Raw genomic sequence first — 15637 nt, 5'->3', positions numbered from 1 at the left:
ATCAAGCCTAACACCCACATGCAAGGACGCAGAGAGGACCACCTGCAAGCCAGTAGTTGCTGAACCACCAAAGCTTCAATAATTTCTCAGACGAAAGGAACACCTTGGCCTGCTCCAAATTGCGAATCAGCCCCAGATAATCCAGGCGCCTGGACGGAGTCAACACCAACTTCCTGAGGTTCAGGATCCACCTGCAGTCCCGTAGAGAACGCATGTTGATCTCCAAACTGTCTAATGGCAAGGAGCGAGTCTCCACACGCGTCCAGGTAGCCGATCACCCCGTTGCCTCAATAAGGCCAGGGCTAGGACCTTGGTGCGGAGGCCAGACCAAAGGGCAAAACGTAGGAAGTGCTGATGCCCCTCACAAATGGGAATGTGCAGTTAAGCGTCCTTGATGTCCAAGGAGGCCAGGAAATCTCCGTAGTGGAGGGAGGCCACCACTGAGCAAACAGATTCCATCTTGAACATGTGAACCTGTACAAAGACATTCAGGGCCTTGAGGTCCAGGATTGGGCGAACCCGCCTCAGAACAGTAAACAAGTTGGAGTAGAAGCCACAAACACACTCCAAATTGGGTACTGTGAAGACCACTCCACGGAGCAGCAGTTCCTGCATAGCCCCATAAAGGTCTTGCAGGCGACCTGGCAAAAGCCACAGATTGGGGGGGGGAAAAATCTGTCCATGGAAGGGAATGAATCTCTATCCTGATAGAATGATCTTGTGAACCCACATGTTGTGAATGAGGGAGGTCCATGGGCCGGGTGGGGGCAAACCTTCATGCTGGGGGGGACTTATCCACAGGCTTGGAGGACTTCTGGGGCCAGGGACGCTTAATGACACCTGCAGGGGCTTTAAAGGACCTGGAGCAAGAGAGGCGAAAAATGCGTTTCGGCCCACCGCCTTTACCATGTAGTCCGCAGGGTCCTTAAATGAGAGGGATTCCTCCACAGAAATCAGCATGGACTTGTTAATCCTGGAGATGGGGGGGGGGGGAAATCAACCATCGGTAGATATGTCCACTTCTTCAGCAGGGTCTCCACAAAGGGATAATGCACTGCGAAGAGTTTAGGTAGCACAAACGGACACTTTGACCTACTCCAATCCTTATAAACAAAAGCACAATAGTCCAAGGAAAGAAAAGAAAAAGAAAATGTTGTGGGACCATAAGTCCCAGCAAAACGTCACGTCCATATTCCTGAGACAATAGGCAGAAAAGACTAGACTTATAGCACACAGGGGGTTTTATACCCAGAGAGGACTGCCCATAGGAGGTGCCAAGTCTTTTTTTTTTTTCCAAATAGTGTCCTACTCCTATAGGAGGGGCTATAAAACCCTGCTTCGTTAATGTTAAAGGAGAAGCCGCTGTGTCCATCAATGAATGTAAGAGGTAATTTTTATTCAGATAATTATGAAATATTTCATATGAACAATATGGGGCCTTTAAAGAAATACTGCTAACTCCTCTCTGCAACCTGCAAAACGTCACTGGAAGCACTCTACAGTGCGCCTGCATTTTGCTTTTTGTAGAATATTGCAATATCCTGTTTTTTTTTTTGTGAAACAAAATGATGTCACATATGTTGGATTTTGATATATAATAAATCATGTTTTTATGCTTATGTTGTGCCTCAAAGGTCCTCATTCTTGGGTCTTTTTTCGGTTTAAATATACATTAGGGATGTGGCACTAATATTTTATTATTGATAACTGTGTTTTTTGCATTTGAAGTCTTTTATTGGGAACTCAAGCTATAAAATTCTCTGCATACTACTGTTGTGACAATTTGCCATTTTCTGCATTCGGAAGGCACTCAATGATTTCTATAAATCCTTGAGTGTTAGTGCTTTTAGCTGTAGAAACAGTAAAACCATCATGTTTCTGAGCTTGCATCACTCTGGCACAAACAAGCAAAAAGCATACAGCAGAGCTTTATGAAAGCACCATAGGAACAGTTTTGCCCCACTTCACATCCCTAAAAGAGCAATATTTTGGAGATGCAAATTTATAATGTTTAGTTACTGCTAGGTAGGCATTTACATGTTTCACAAATATGACAGGTACCGGTACTGAGGATACGTGGCAGTACTTGGCCATAATGCCTCTTTATAATTGTCTCCATGTAGTTTCTTTATACAACTAAAGGCAATCCTCTAGGTTTTTTCACTGCTCTTTCCAGAATTAAAGATTCTTCTGCTTAGAGACTGATAGGTAAAGGTGACACACACAGAACGGAATGTATCAGAGTAAAGACTCATACCTTAACAGAGGGTTTAGCACAATAATTCAGTGAGAGACAGTGGTGTTGAAAAGGGAGTCACTTCTGATGTGCTGCCCCTTTAACGAATGGTTAAAATTTTGCGCTAAATGTTTTTTGTAAGATAAAGATTGTATACATACAGTATAATTAAAAAAAGCCTTTAAAGCATATACACTTAAATAAATATATTTCATATAAATAAAGGTGTCCATACACTTTGATTGGTTGTGCAATCTTTCTTAGATCCACCATCAACTATGTAGTATGAGGGCCTGCCTAATTAGATGAAAAGCAAAGAGGTTGTTTAGGTTTGTCCCCGTATTATACATTTTTGGCAAAACTACAGGAGAATGTACAATCAGATTGCATAGTGTATGGCCAACTTTAGACAGAAACCAGCACTTTTTCATTGAAAACTTGAAGCAGTAGAGCATAACAAGGAAGTTTCCCCACTGTTTTTTTTTTTTTTTAATGTTTCCATAGTGTGTCCAGCGTAACTTACTTCCTGTAAGTGATCATTACTGTGTGTCATTACTGTGTGTGCCAGCCTCTGATTTTGCCCCCTCCCCCTGCCACTATGAAGGCAAACAATGGGAACTACATAGCTACTTGTTAGTAAACATTAGGTTTTTCAGGCAATATTGGCAGTTTTTTATCTGTGCACCAAAATGTAAGTAAACAGAAGTGCCAGTTAAAGTAATTACTGCAGAGAAAATGGAAACAAAGCAAAAGGTCACTGTAACATCACAGAGTGGAGGAGGTGTTGTTGCTGCAATACTCGGTGCTCTGCTGTGTGCAAGTTCATATTATCAGCCTCTCTGCCCTGTCATCACATAAATGACAAGCTGTCCAGTAAGCCTAAAGCTGGGTACACACAGTTTTTTTTTCTCATTCATCCAGCAGGTTGAACAAATAAAAACTAGATAGATCCCCACAATAATAAGTGATTTTGATGCAGATATCTCTCTCACTGAGCTATTGTATTCTAACAGGGGGGACTCCCCCCTACCAGACTACACTGATCAGCAATCGCAGCCATTGGCTGCAAGCACAGATCGAATGCTGGTTCTTCAGCATGCTCGTTCAACAGAAGTCAGTCATTAGACTGCATTCTGTTGAACAGACAGATGTACACACAGACCAAAACTCAGCCAGTTCCTACTGAACCAGCCGATTTTCATGTGTACCAGGCTTTAATAAATTATAGCAGAGGAATACTACATGGTAATATTTGAGTCTGAGATTGCTCATGTCAAATCCAAGATGGCAGTGTCCAGCCTCAGTTCTGCTCAATACCATATTATCATCAATATTTACAGGCAGATTAAATGCATGATCTAAGGTAACACAACATATTTTATGGGAAGATTGGTGATAATTGTATGGGATTAGGGTCTTCTTAAGAGTTTCAGAAGCAGCAGTTGTTTTGATCAGGGAAATTTAGAATATTTTTTTTTCCACACACCTGGATGATATGGCTGTCACTCAATGCTAAGTTTGTAATAAAGGACTAAGCCATTGCTATCCACTTGCACCTGGGAACTCCTGCTCCAATACAACATATGAGATGCTTTCACATTCTGCTGTGGTAGAAATACAGAGGCCAACAAAAGCAAGCTCATCTTCGGCTTTATGCAGGCCATAGACAGGTCGACAATCGGTCGATCTTTCGGAAAAAAAAACGAAAAAAATCGGTCGTTCAGTCGGCCAACGTTACCACCAACGTTAAAAAAAAAAAAATCAGCCAACTAAACCATAAAGTTAACCCCATAACTTCTGTCTCTTGCAGGTCACGGCTCATGTGCAGACTTTTTATCGGTAAAACGAATGGCCGATTTGCCCATCATTGCCGGGAAAATCGGCTGGTCATCCAAACCGGGGGCGTGAATTTTCCAACATGACCAGAAAAAAATGTTTAAAAAACCCGAAAAATGGCCGACCAACAGTGTGGGGGTTTTTTTTTTTTTTTTTTTAATCTGCCCGAAAAATCAGCCGATGTTCGACCCGTCTATGGCCGGCATTAGTCTAGTTTCAAGTCAGAATCTTAAAGCTCACCATGTGTAGCAACTGCTGCTAATGGTGCCCAACAATCATCAGGCAGAAAGGGACAGGCAGTAGAAAAAAACAAGCTGAAAGAGGTGCTTGCCTACAATGCACAGTCAGCCCTACAGCCTCCAGAAGCAAGGGTGTATGTTACTGCTTTCACTATTATCTCCGGTCATGGAGTGTCTAGCCTTAAAAAATAGATACTACGATAAGTGTCCATCAACTAAAACTCACTTGACCAAGATACTGATGCCATACATATAATTCAGTTTGAGCCCTTTTGAAACTATATAGAATGTGCTCATTACTTCCCAGGGAACATAAATAGCCCCTCCAAATAACAGCTATTATTATTGCATGGGGGTGGAGCAATGCACCTCAAGTCAATTCCACTTTAATAACCTCAGTTAGAAAAATATGCCCATAGTATGATATTATAAACACATTTTTATAAATCAGGTGTTTTCAAAAGTATAATTTTTTTGCCAAAATGTGGGATATTATTAGTACAATCTACATTCCATCCAGCCTCTGGAAATGCAGGAAGCAAACTGAAAATGAAAACCAAAGACAGTCTGAATATAACTACAAGGTTGCTTCCTGTCTACTCTAATTGCAAACTTTTGGAGAGACAAAGAAACAAGGAGGTTATGTTAAGGTTACACCATTAGTCTATTACTTCTGCATTGTTAGCCCAGTGTTCCCGCCACTAGCTTTCTTTCCCATCAGCTGCACACTACAGATACCTTTTCATAATAACGAACATTTTCACTCTGTGTTTTTCAAAAACAGTCATAACTAAAGTCAACATTTTGCAATGTACAAATGAAATTAAAAATATGATCATATATGAATGCCTTTTCAAGTGATCGCCTTAGTAATTACAGCCCAACTCCAGCAAAGACACTTGTTTTCTTTTACAGATTTCAATAGAATGTGTAAGAACCTATGTCAAATTTTGTCCTCATTCCTTTTATGTCTATGTCCTCACTGAGGATATTTAGTTTTACTACTTGTCCCTTTCCCCCTACACAATAAATGGGGGTACAGGTATCACTGGGACAGAAAGGCACATACAGCATTAGAAACACCGTCAGAAGTTCTAACCCTCATTTTAGTTTTTTTGGCCCAGTTTAAGAGATTTCCCATCACTTCTTGTCCTGGAAGTAAGTGAAAGAAGATCTCCCTAACAAGGATGCAGAAGACAATAAACTTGGCAGAGTTGTTTACTCTTTCCCACTCTACCCAAAGGTTTTGAAGTTTTGACTGTAGATTTTAAAATGTTTTAAGGAAAGTTTTGTCATGTTAAAGTGTTACTAAACTCTGCTTTTTTTTTTTAATTAAAATAAATTATATTCAACCGCTTTTGAACTGTTACCTCTTATTGTTATATCTTTGCTTGTACACATGATAGCGGTTACGTTTGTACTTTCAAAATCAAAACGTTTTCAATAAAAATGTATTGAAAGGAAAATAACAGATGTGTTATACTCACCTGCCATGTGCAGTGGTATTGCACAGAGTGGCCTGATCCTCCTCTTCTCATGTCCCCTGCCGAGGATCTTGGCTCCTCCTCTTCGTTAGCCCCCATAGCAAGCCATTTGTTATGGGGGCACATGCTGCATGCTCGCTCCCAATCAGTGTGTCTATGCACTCAGCCTTGCCCCCACTTCCTATTTACTACATTTGATTGACAGAAGCAAGAGCCAATGGCTCCTGCTGCTGTTCGAGTCCCTGTGTGAAGAGGAAGCGAGGGAAGAAGAGATACAACCAAGCACAGCACTAATCTCATTTCCCCTCTCTTCCCTTCATACAGGAAAACTGAAACCATTTTTTACCTTAACCACTTGCCCTCCATAGGATTTACCCCCCTTCCTGACCAGGCAATTTTTTGCTTAATGGCGCTGCGTTACTTTAACTGACAATTGTGCAGTCATGCAACCCTGCACCCAAATGAAATTTACATCCTTTTTTCCCACGAATAGAGCTTTCTTTCGGTGGTATTTGATCGCTTGTGCTATGAAAAAAAAAAAAGACCGACAATTTTGAGAAAAAAAACTTTTGACTTTTTGCTATTAAACATGTCCTGTAAAAAAATTAAAAAAATCAAATTTCATCATAAATTTAGGCCAAAATGTATTCTGCTACATGTCTTTGCTAAAAAAAAACTCCCAATACGTGTAAATTAATTGGTTTACGTGAAAGTTATAGCATTTTCAAATGGCGATATATACAGTGAGGAACAGAAGTATTTGAACACCCTGCAATTTTGCAAGTTCTCACACTTAGAAATCATGGAGGGGTCTGAAATTCACATTGTAGGTGCATTCCCACTCTGAGAGACAGAAATAAAAAAAAATTCAGGAAATGACATTGTATGATTTTTAAAGAATGTATTTGTCTTGCACTGCTGAACATACAGTTGCAAGAAAAAGTATGTGAACCCCTTGGGATTACGTGGCGTTTTGCATGAATTGGGCATAAAATGTGCTCTGAACGTCATCTAAGTCACAACAATAGAAGAACACAGTCTGCTGAACATAATACTACACAAACATTAGATGTTGCCATAGTTTAATTGCACATAACATGTAAACATTCACAGTGCAGGGAGGAAAAAGTATGTGAGGCCCTAGCTTAATGACTTCTCCCAGAGCTAATTGGAGCCAGGAGTGAGCCAACCTTGACTCCAATCAGTGTGATGATATTGGATGTGTTGCTGACAGCTGTCCTGCCCTTAAAAAACACACACCTGTTTTGGGTTTACTGGTTTCAAGAAGCACTGTCTCATGTGAACCATGCCTCGCAGAAAAGAGCTCTCAGAAGACCTACGATCAAGAATTGCTGACTTGCATAAAGCTGGAAAGGGTTACAAAAGTATCTCCCAAAGCCTTGATGTTCATGTGTCCACGGTAAGGCAGGCTGTCTACAAATGGAGAAAATTTAGCACTGTTGCTACTCTCCCTAGGCGTGGTCATCCTGTAAAAATGACTGCAAGAGCACAGCGCAGAATGCTGCATGAGGTAAAGAAGAATCCCAGAGTGTCAGCTAAAGACCTACAGAAATCTCTGGCTCATGCTAACATTTTTGTTGACACATCTACAATAAGGAAAACATGAAACAAGAATGGAGTACATTGGAGGACACCACGGAGGAAGTCATTGCTGTCCAAAAAGAATATTGCAGCACGTTTGAAGTTTGCAAAAGAGCACCTGGATGTTCCACAGCACTACTGGCAAAATATACTGTGGACAGATGAAACCAAGATTGAGTTGTTTGGGAAGAACACACAACACTATGTGTGGAGAAAAAAAGGCACAGCACACCAACATCAAAACCTCATCCCCACTGTAAAACATGGCGGAGGGAGCATCATGGTTTGGGGCTGCTTTGCTGCCTCAGGGCCTGGACGGATTGTTGTCATTGATGGGAAAATGAATTCCAGAGTTTATCAAGACATTTTGCAGGAAAACGCACAACCATCTGTCCACCAACTGAAGCTCCGCAGAGGATGGGTGATGCAACAGGACAATGACCCAAAGCATACAAGTAATTCAACAAAACAATGGCTGCAACAGCACAGAATACGCCTTCTGGAGTGGCCCAGTCAGAGTCCTGACCTCAACCCGATTGAAATGCTGTGGCATGACCTTAAGAGTGATCCACACCAGACATCCCAAGAATATTGCTACACTGAAACAGTTTTGTGAAGAGGAGTGGTCCAAAATTACTCCAGATCTTTGTGCAGGTCTGATCTGCAACTACAGGAAATGTTTGGTTGAGGTTATTGCTGCCAAAGGAGAGTCAACCAGTTATTAAGTCCAAAGGTTCACATACTTTTTCCTCCCTGCACTGTGAATGCTTACATGTTATGTGCAATTAAACCATGGCATCATCTAATGTTTGTGTAGTATTATGTACAGCAGACTGTGTTCTTCTATTGTTGTGACTTAGATGACGTTCAGAGCACATTTTATGCCCAATTTATGCAAAACTCCACGTAATCCCAAGGGGTTCACATACTTTTTCTTGCAACTGTAAGTATTTGAACACCTGAGAAAATCAGTGTTAATATTTGGTACAGAAGCCTTTGTTTGCAATTACAGAGGTCAAACGTTTCCTGTAGTTCTTGACCAGGTTTGCACACACTGCAACAGGGATTTTGGCCCACTCCTCCACACAGATCTCCTCTAGATCTGTCAGGTTTCGGGGCTGTCGCTGAGCAACACAGAGTTTCAGCTCCCTCCAAAGATGTTCTGTTGGATTTAGGTCTGGAGACTGGCTAGGCCACTCCAGAACCTTGATATGCTTCTTACGGAGCCACTCCTTGGTTATCCTGGCTGTGTGCTTCGGGTCGTTGTCATGTTGGAAGACCCAGCCACGACCCATCTTCAGTGCTCTGACTGAAGGAAGAAGGTTGTTGCTCAAAATCTCACAATAAATGGCCCCATTCATCCTCTCCTTAATACAATGCAGTCGTCCTGTCCCCTTTGCAGAAAATCTCCCCCAAAACATGATGTTACCACCCCCATGCTTCATAGTAGGGATGGTGTTCTTGGGATGCAACTCATCCTTCTTTTTCCTCCAAAAATGACGAGTGAAGTTTAGGCCACAAAGTTCTACTTTGGTCTCATCTGACCACATAATTTCTCCCATGCCTCCTCTGGATCATCCAGATGGTCATTGGCAAAATTCAGACGGGCCTGGACATGTAATGACTTGAGCAGGGGAACCTTCCGTGCAATGCATGATTTGAAACCATGACGGCGTAGTGTTCTACCAACAGTGACCTTTGAAACTGTGGTCCCAGCTCTCTTCATGTCATTGACCAGCTCCTCCCTTGTAGTTCTGGGTTGATTCTTAACCTTTCTTATCATCAGTGATACCCCACGAGATGAGATCTTGCATGGAGCCCCAGTCCAAGGGAGACTGACAGTCGTCTTTAGCCTCTTCCATTTTCTAACAATTGCTCCAACAGTTGATCTATTTTCACCAAGCTGCTTGACAATTGCCCTGTAGCCCTTTCCAGCCTTGTGGAGGTCCACAATTGTGTCTCTGGTGTCTTTTGACAGCTCTCTGGTCTTGCCCATGGTAGTAGTTGGCGTTTGACTGACTGAGGGGTGGGCAGGTGTCTTTAAAGAGCTCAGACAAGTGCTATTAAGTTAGATTAATGACTGGAGTAGAGGTGGACTTTTTAAAGGCACAGTAACAGGTCTTTGAGAGCCAGAATTCGTGCTGTTTCTTAGGTGTTCAAATACTTATGTTCAGCAGTGCAAGACAAATACATTCTTTAAAAATCATACAATGAGATTTCCTGAATTGTTTTTTAAATTCTGTCTCTCAGAGTGGGACTGCACCTACAGTGTGAATTTCAGACCCCTCCATGATTTCTAAGTGGGAGAACTTGCAAAATCGCAGGTTGTTCAAATACTTCTGTTCCTCACTGTATACTGGTATTTTTTTTTTTTTATTACTTTTTACTAGTAATGGCGGTGATCAACAACTTATTGCGGGACTGTGGAGGGCATTCTGACACTGGGGGGAACTGATGTGATGTCACTGACATCCCCATTGACACCACTACAGTGATCAGTGCTAATAAAAAGCACTGACACTGTACTAATGGCACTGGGCAGGAAGGGGTTAACATCTGGGGCGATCGAGGGTTAACTGTGTGCTGGGTGTGTTTTACTATGGGGCTGTGTCTGTGTGTTTCACTGTAAGCACACTGCTTTGCATGGCTGTGCTGTGCACAGCCATGCAAAGCAATGTGTCGGAGCTGACAGTGAGGAAACTGTTTAATCACCGGCCGATTAATCACCGGGACCCGGTGATTGGACTGCTATGGCCGGGAATGGCGGCGCGCACCCGCCCCCTACCCGGAAATGCATACGTGATTTTGCGCACCCGTGCCGCCCTGTAGCAGTATATCTGCTACAGGGCAGACGGGAAGCGGTTAATGCAAGCAATTTTTTATTATTATTATTATTATACAGAATTTATATTGCGCCAACAGTTTGTGCAGCGCTTTACAAAATGAAGGTAGACATTACAGTTACAATACAATTTGGTACAAGAGGAAACAGAGGGCCCTGCTCGTTAGAGCTTACAATCTAGGAGATTTTTTAGGTTTAGTATCACTTTAAAAAGAGAAGTATGGGGTTTGTTTTTTTTCCCCAAATTATACTTACCTAGGTGGATGCAGCATTGGTCTGATGCTTGGACTGTCCACCTGATGGCTCTAAGTGTGAGAAATCAGCGATCACATGACGCTGATCATTGAGTTCTCACTGCTGCTCTGAGCTCAGTTTCCGGATATCAGGGTTGTACAGTGGCTAGTTCTCTAAAAAAAAATACCAGTAAACATGGTGATGGGTAAACAGAAAAAGGCAACATAATGAAGGTACAAGCTGCTGATCATATCTCCTAAAAATGTTTTTCCCAAGAATATCACATTATCACCAAATATAAAGCAAGCCTGTTATGAAAAAATGATCAAGAGGCCACTGATGACTTTTCCATCTGAAAATGCTAGCTGCCTGGCTAATATGCTGACCCTCTGGCTTCAATACTCCTAAACACTGATCTAGAACAAACGTTCAGATAAGGGCTTCTACTACTCTCTGACTTTCCTGGCCTCAATACTTGTTCTGGGACTCTGACTCTAAAATGTTCTGAAGCCATGGGATCAGCAGAAATGTGGGGCACAAATCAGATTCTGACTGCATGCTGAAAATAACATAAACTGTTGTTCTGGTGATATGTCACTAAAAAACAATTCGAGGGTGATTTACTAAAACTGCAGAGTACAAAATCTAATATAGCCGTTCATGGTAGCCAATCAGCTTCTAACATTTCCCCTGCAAGGCAATGTCATAATGTGCTAGCACGCATTGCATACTAGCACATTATGTGAAACGTACCTTAAAAGGAAGCCCTCCAGTGGCAAGATGTCACCACTGACAGGGTTTCCATCTTCACCCGGCCCTTCTTCCGGATTCGCAGGCTCCGGCTGCCTGAATGGCCGAGCCACAATTACTTAATTCCCGCATATGCATGCGAGAATCACTGTTTATGGCACACAGCTACAGGTATGCCATTCCTTCACAGCGCATGAGCCGGTGTAAACCTCTCCTAAACAGTGCACGTTTAGGAGATATTTACAGTACCTACAGGTAAGCCTTATATACCTGTAGGTACAAGTAAACAAACAGACTTTACTACCACTTTAAGTTTTGACAAAAAAAAATGGAAGTGGATTTCTATGTAGAGCTGCACCAGATTTGGTCTCTCCAGTTTTAGTAAATCAACCCCAATGTGAAGCTCTTTACATAGAAAAAAATGTGTTGTACCCTTTGCAAAATGTGATTTTACTTTGCATGATATAGCGGAGGCAATAAGCACAATCAACAATTTTTTATTTAGGGCCTGGTAACACTTATGTGTTTTTTTTTTTAGTGCTTTTTGAGTTTTGAAGAAATACACTACAGTCCATTTACCGTGGTTTCCTATGGGACATGTTCACATCTATACATTTTCAGCCACTTTGTTTTTGTAAAGAGTCAGGGACAGGTGTGTACCAAGCAGCACTGAGAACTGACCGCCCTCCCACTGTATGGCAGTAGATAGGTAAAGTGTTACTTGCCTTCATTTAGCTATTTCAGCACCTCCAGATTTTACCAACACCACGTTCAGTCATTTTCTAGCAATAGGTGGTAAAATGTAATCTCACCATTAGTATTGAGCACCTACTACATACTTTCCTTCAGTTTTCACATGACTCCCTTCCTCCAATGTACACATTGATACCAATGTACCTATGTATCTTTATAGGGAAGTTTTCATTATAAAACACACCAATACATTTAGGCTCCATGCACACTGGGTGTTTTAACCACTTCCTGACCGGCCGTTGCATATAAACGGCCGGACGGTGGCACTGCAGGGTCGGGTGGCCGTCTATAAACGGCCTCCCCGCACCCTGCTTGTGCGCGCTCCCTGGGAGCGCGCAGCACCGCGATCCGGTGCCCACTGTGTCCTCCAGACACAGTGAAACACCGATCATTGGACGGGACCTCTGTACGAGGTCCCGATCATGTGATCACTGATTGGCCAATCAGTGATCACATGCAAAGTAGTAAGCAAGATGTCACTTGTGACATCATTGCTTACTACGTGTGAAATCTGTGAATGATCACAGAGGTCACATGGTACAAGGCTATTCACAACAGCCTTGTACCATGTGACAAGCTGTGACCAATCACAGCTCAGGCAGTACTTCTCAATGAGTGCATGAATGCACACAGAGAGAAAGAGATGATTGCTTTTACATCCTATATGGGTGTAAAAGCAATGTGTAAAAAAAAAAAAAATCTTCATCACCCCCCACAAGTAGTACATGGTGACACTGTACTGCTAGGGTGACAGTATGTAAAAAAAAATTAAAAAAATAAAAAATAATAATATAAAAAAATAAAATAAAAATGTAAAAAAAAATGTTTAAAAATTATAATTTTTGTTATAAACTAATTTGGATTTTTTTTTTTACTAAAAAGATAATGGAATAAATTTTGGCAAAGATTTATGATGAAATATTATTTATTTGCAAAATTTTATAAAAAAAACACTTTTTTTCAAACTTTTTGGACTTTTTCATTTACATAGCAAAAAAAATAAAAATCCTAGCGGTGAATAAATACCACCAAAATAAAGCTTTATCTGTTTCAAAAAAATGGTAAAAAATTCATTTGGGTACAGCGTTGCATGACCGCGTAATTGTCATTCAAAGCGTGATAGCGCTGCAAGCTGAAAATTGCCCTGGTCAGGAAGGGGGTAAAAGTGTCCGGTCTTGAAGTGGTTAATAACGCTGGTAACATTAGCTGTGTAAAGTCACACTAAAAACCTTTTTTTTTTTTAGTGTTTTTCTATTAGCGTTTAGCTGCATTTTTAGAGGTTTTTTTAGTCAAAAGCGTGACGTGTCAAAAGACGTGTTGCTGCGATGTACCGTGTTTTGCCATGGTTTTCAGCGTTAGAGCATTTTTAAGGCTAAAAAACTCCTAGTTCTGGGGTTTTTTTCCATCCAAAAAAACATTCCTGCCAAAAACGTTGATTACAGACTATGTGTGCATGGACACATAGGATAACATGCTGGGGGGTTTACTGGCTGTAGAAAAAAACATCAAAAGCCCAAAACAGCAGCTGTAAAAATGTCCAGAGTGCATGAGGACTTAATACGTTTGAAAACATTATTCCAGCATGTGTTAACATTGCAGTGCATGTTTCATGTCAAAATAAAAGCTTATCAGTCAGTCTTAACAAAGTTTATCAGTCAGTTAACCAGAGTGTTTAACAAAACTGATAGAAAGTGACAAAGAGTGTTTTAAAAAGAATGGGCACTGACAATTTCCTCACTTGCTCCCTCTCTTAACTTTCTTTGTTACATCCTGTCAGTAAAATTAGTGCTTCCTGCTATTGTGTTCCTTCAAGCCATTTATATGGGAGTATATTTAACTGTCTGTTAGCCCACTCTCACAACACTTACCATCTTTTCTTCATATTCAGGATCCACTTCCTTTTCAGGACGCTGAGCTTTAGGAGGGAGTTTCAGCTGAAAGGGGGGATCATTTCTCTAGAAAAAGATAATTTCAACAATAATTTTATAATACAACATAATCATAATGTTATAATTTACAAAGCAACAATACATTAAAGCCGAATTCCAGGTATGTTTTGTTTGCATAGTCACATTTGTCCAGGTCCACACTTCCTGTCCTAGGGCGGCAATGCTGCTCCTCCATAGATGCAGTACAGTAAGTGAGCATTGTCAGTCTAGCAGTGTTTTTCAACCTTTTTTTCTAGTCAGGACGCCCTTAAAATATATTTTCAGTCTCGAAACACCCCAATCTAAGGCTTGATTCACATCACTGTGTGTTGGGGAACACATGTAAAATCACACACATTCTCGACACGCAGACAAATGTGCAGAGGTGTAGGAGAGCAATTAATTCATAACTGTACCCCCATGAATTCGCAAGCACAGTGAGTTTCTGGTGCGACATGATTTTAAAAAAGGGGTTGAGGTCTTCTTTTCCTGTGTTTCTGTGGGTAGGACAGCCCACTGAAATGAATGGACTGTCCTACATGCTGCACACAGCTGCAAAGGGCTCATTCACATATCAGGTTGGAGACTGGTAAAACCACACGGTTGAGCTGTTTTTACCATCCCCCAACTGCTCCCCCCTTAGCTGCAGATTCAGCAGCCAGGGTCGTGCATATGCTGTGGCCGTGGCAGCAAGTATACCCCCAAGTGAGTGGGTCTTCACTGCAACCGCCCAGCAACAGCATACATTGCACATGGTTGCGGTACAACGATGCTGCATTTAGTGGGTTAAAACAGGAGACATATCGCCTCTGCACCCCCTGTTAAATGCCTCTGACAAGTGATCCAAGCATACATACGTACACTCGCATACATTCATATACACAAACATATAGATACAGTGGATAAAAAAAGTCTACACACCCCTGTTAACATGTCATGTTTCTGTGATGTAAACAAATGAGACAAAGATAAATCATTTCAGAACTTTTTCCACCTTTAATGTAACCTATAAACTGTACAGCTCAGTTGAACAACAAACTGAAATCTTTTAGGTGGAGGGAGGTAAAAATAAAAAACTAAAATAATATGGTTGCATTAGTGTGCACACCCTAAAACTAATACTTTGTTGAAGCACCTTCTGATTTTATTACAGCACTCAGTCTTTTTGGTGAAGCCATTCCTTTGTTTAATTTTGAATGTATTTGCTCCTCACAAGACCTCCTACTTTCTAGCTCCCTGGTCTCCACCTCCCACGCCCAACTGCAGGACTTCCCCCATCCTCTGGAACTCTCTACCCCAATCCATCAGACTGTCACCTACCCTCCTCACCTTTAGGCGCACCCTGAAAACCCATCTCTTCAGGGAAGCCTACCCCGCCCTCACCTAACAGCCGATCTCCTCCACTCCTCCTACCACTCCATCCCCCACAGCCACTTCCTCCTGTACCACTATCCCCTCCCTCCTAGATTGTAAGCTCAAAAGAGCAGGGCCCTTGACCCCCTCGTGTTTTGTTTTGTTACTGTATTGTCTCATGTTCTGTCCCCCACTATAATGTACAGCACTGAGCAAACGTTTTAGCGCTATATAAATACTGTATAATAATATAATAATGTATGCTTTGGGTCGTTGTCATGCTGAAAGATGAAATTCCTCTTCATGTTCAGTTTTCTAGCAGAAGCCTGAAGGTTTTGTGCCAATATTGACTGGTATTTGGAAGTGTTCATAATTCCCTC

At 41.6% G+C, this 15637-nt stretch overlaps 1 protein-coding gene across 2 annotated transcripts in view; it reads right to left on the bottom strand.

The window, feature by feature from the left end:
• Positions 1–15637, bottom strand: part of LOC149461455 (SWI/SNF-related matrix-associated actin-dependent regulator of chromatin subfamily A member 1) — a 277776-nt gene that overhangs the window by 242989 nt on the left and 19150 nt on the right. For both annotated transcript variants that reach the window (XM_089678297.1, XM_089678296.1), the window contains exon 2: positions 13845–13931. In XM_089678297.1, the coding sequence (XP_089534423.1) occupies positions 13845–13931 (87 nt within the window). The remainder of the gene's footprint in view (positions 1–13844; positions 13932–15637) is intronic.

This window comes from Staurois parvus, unplaced genomic scaffold (genome assembly GCF_062004578.1).
Source record: "Staurois parvus isolate SC_StPar_1 unplaced genomic scaffold, SC_StPar_1.0 ptg000202l, whole genome shotgun sequence".
NCBI classification, from domain to species: Eukaryota; Metazoa; Chordata; class Amphibia; order Anura; family Ranidae; genus Staurois; species Staurois parvus.
This window is presented reverse-complemented; position numbering and strand designations above follow the sequence as displayed.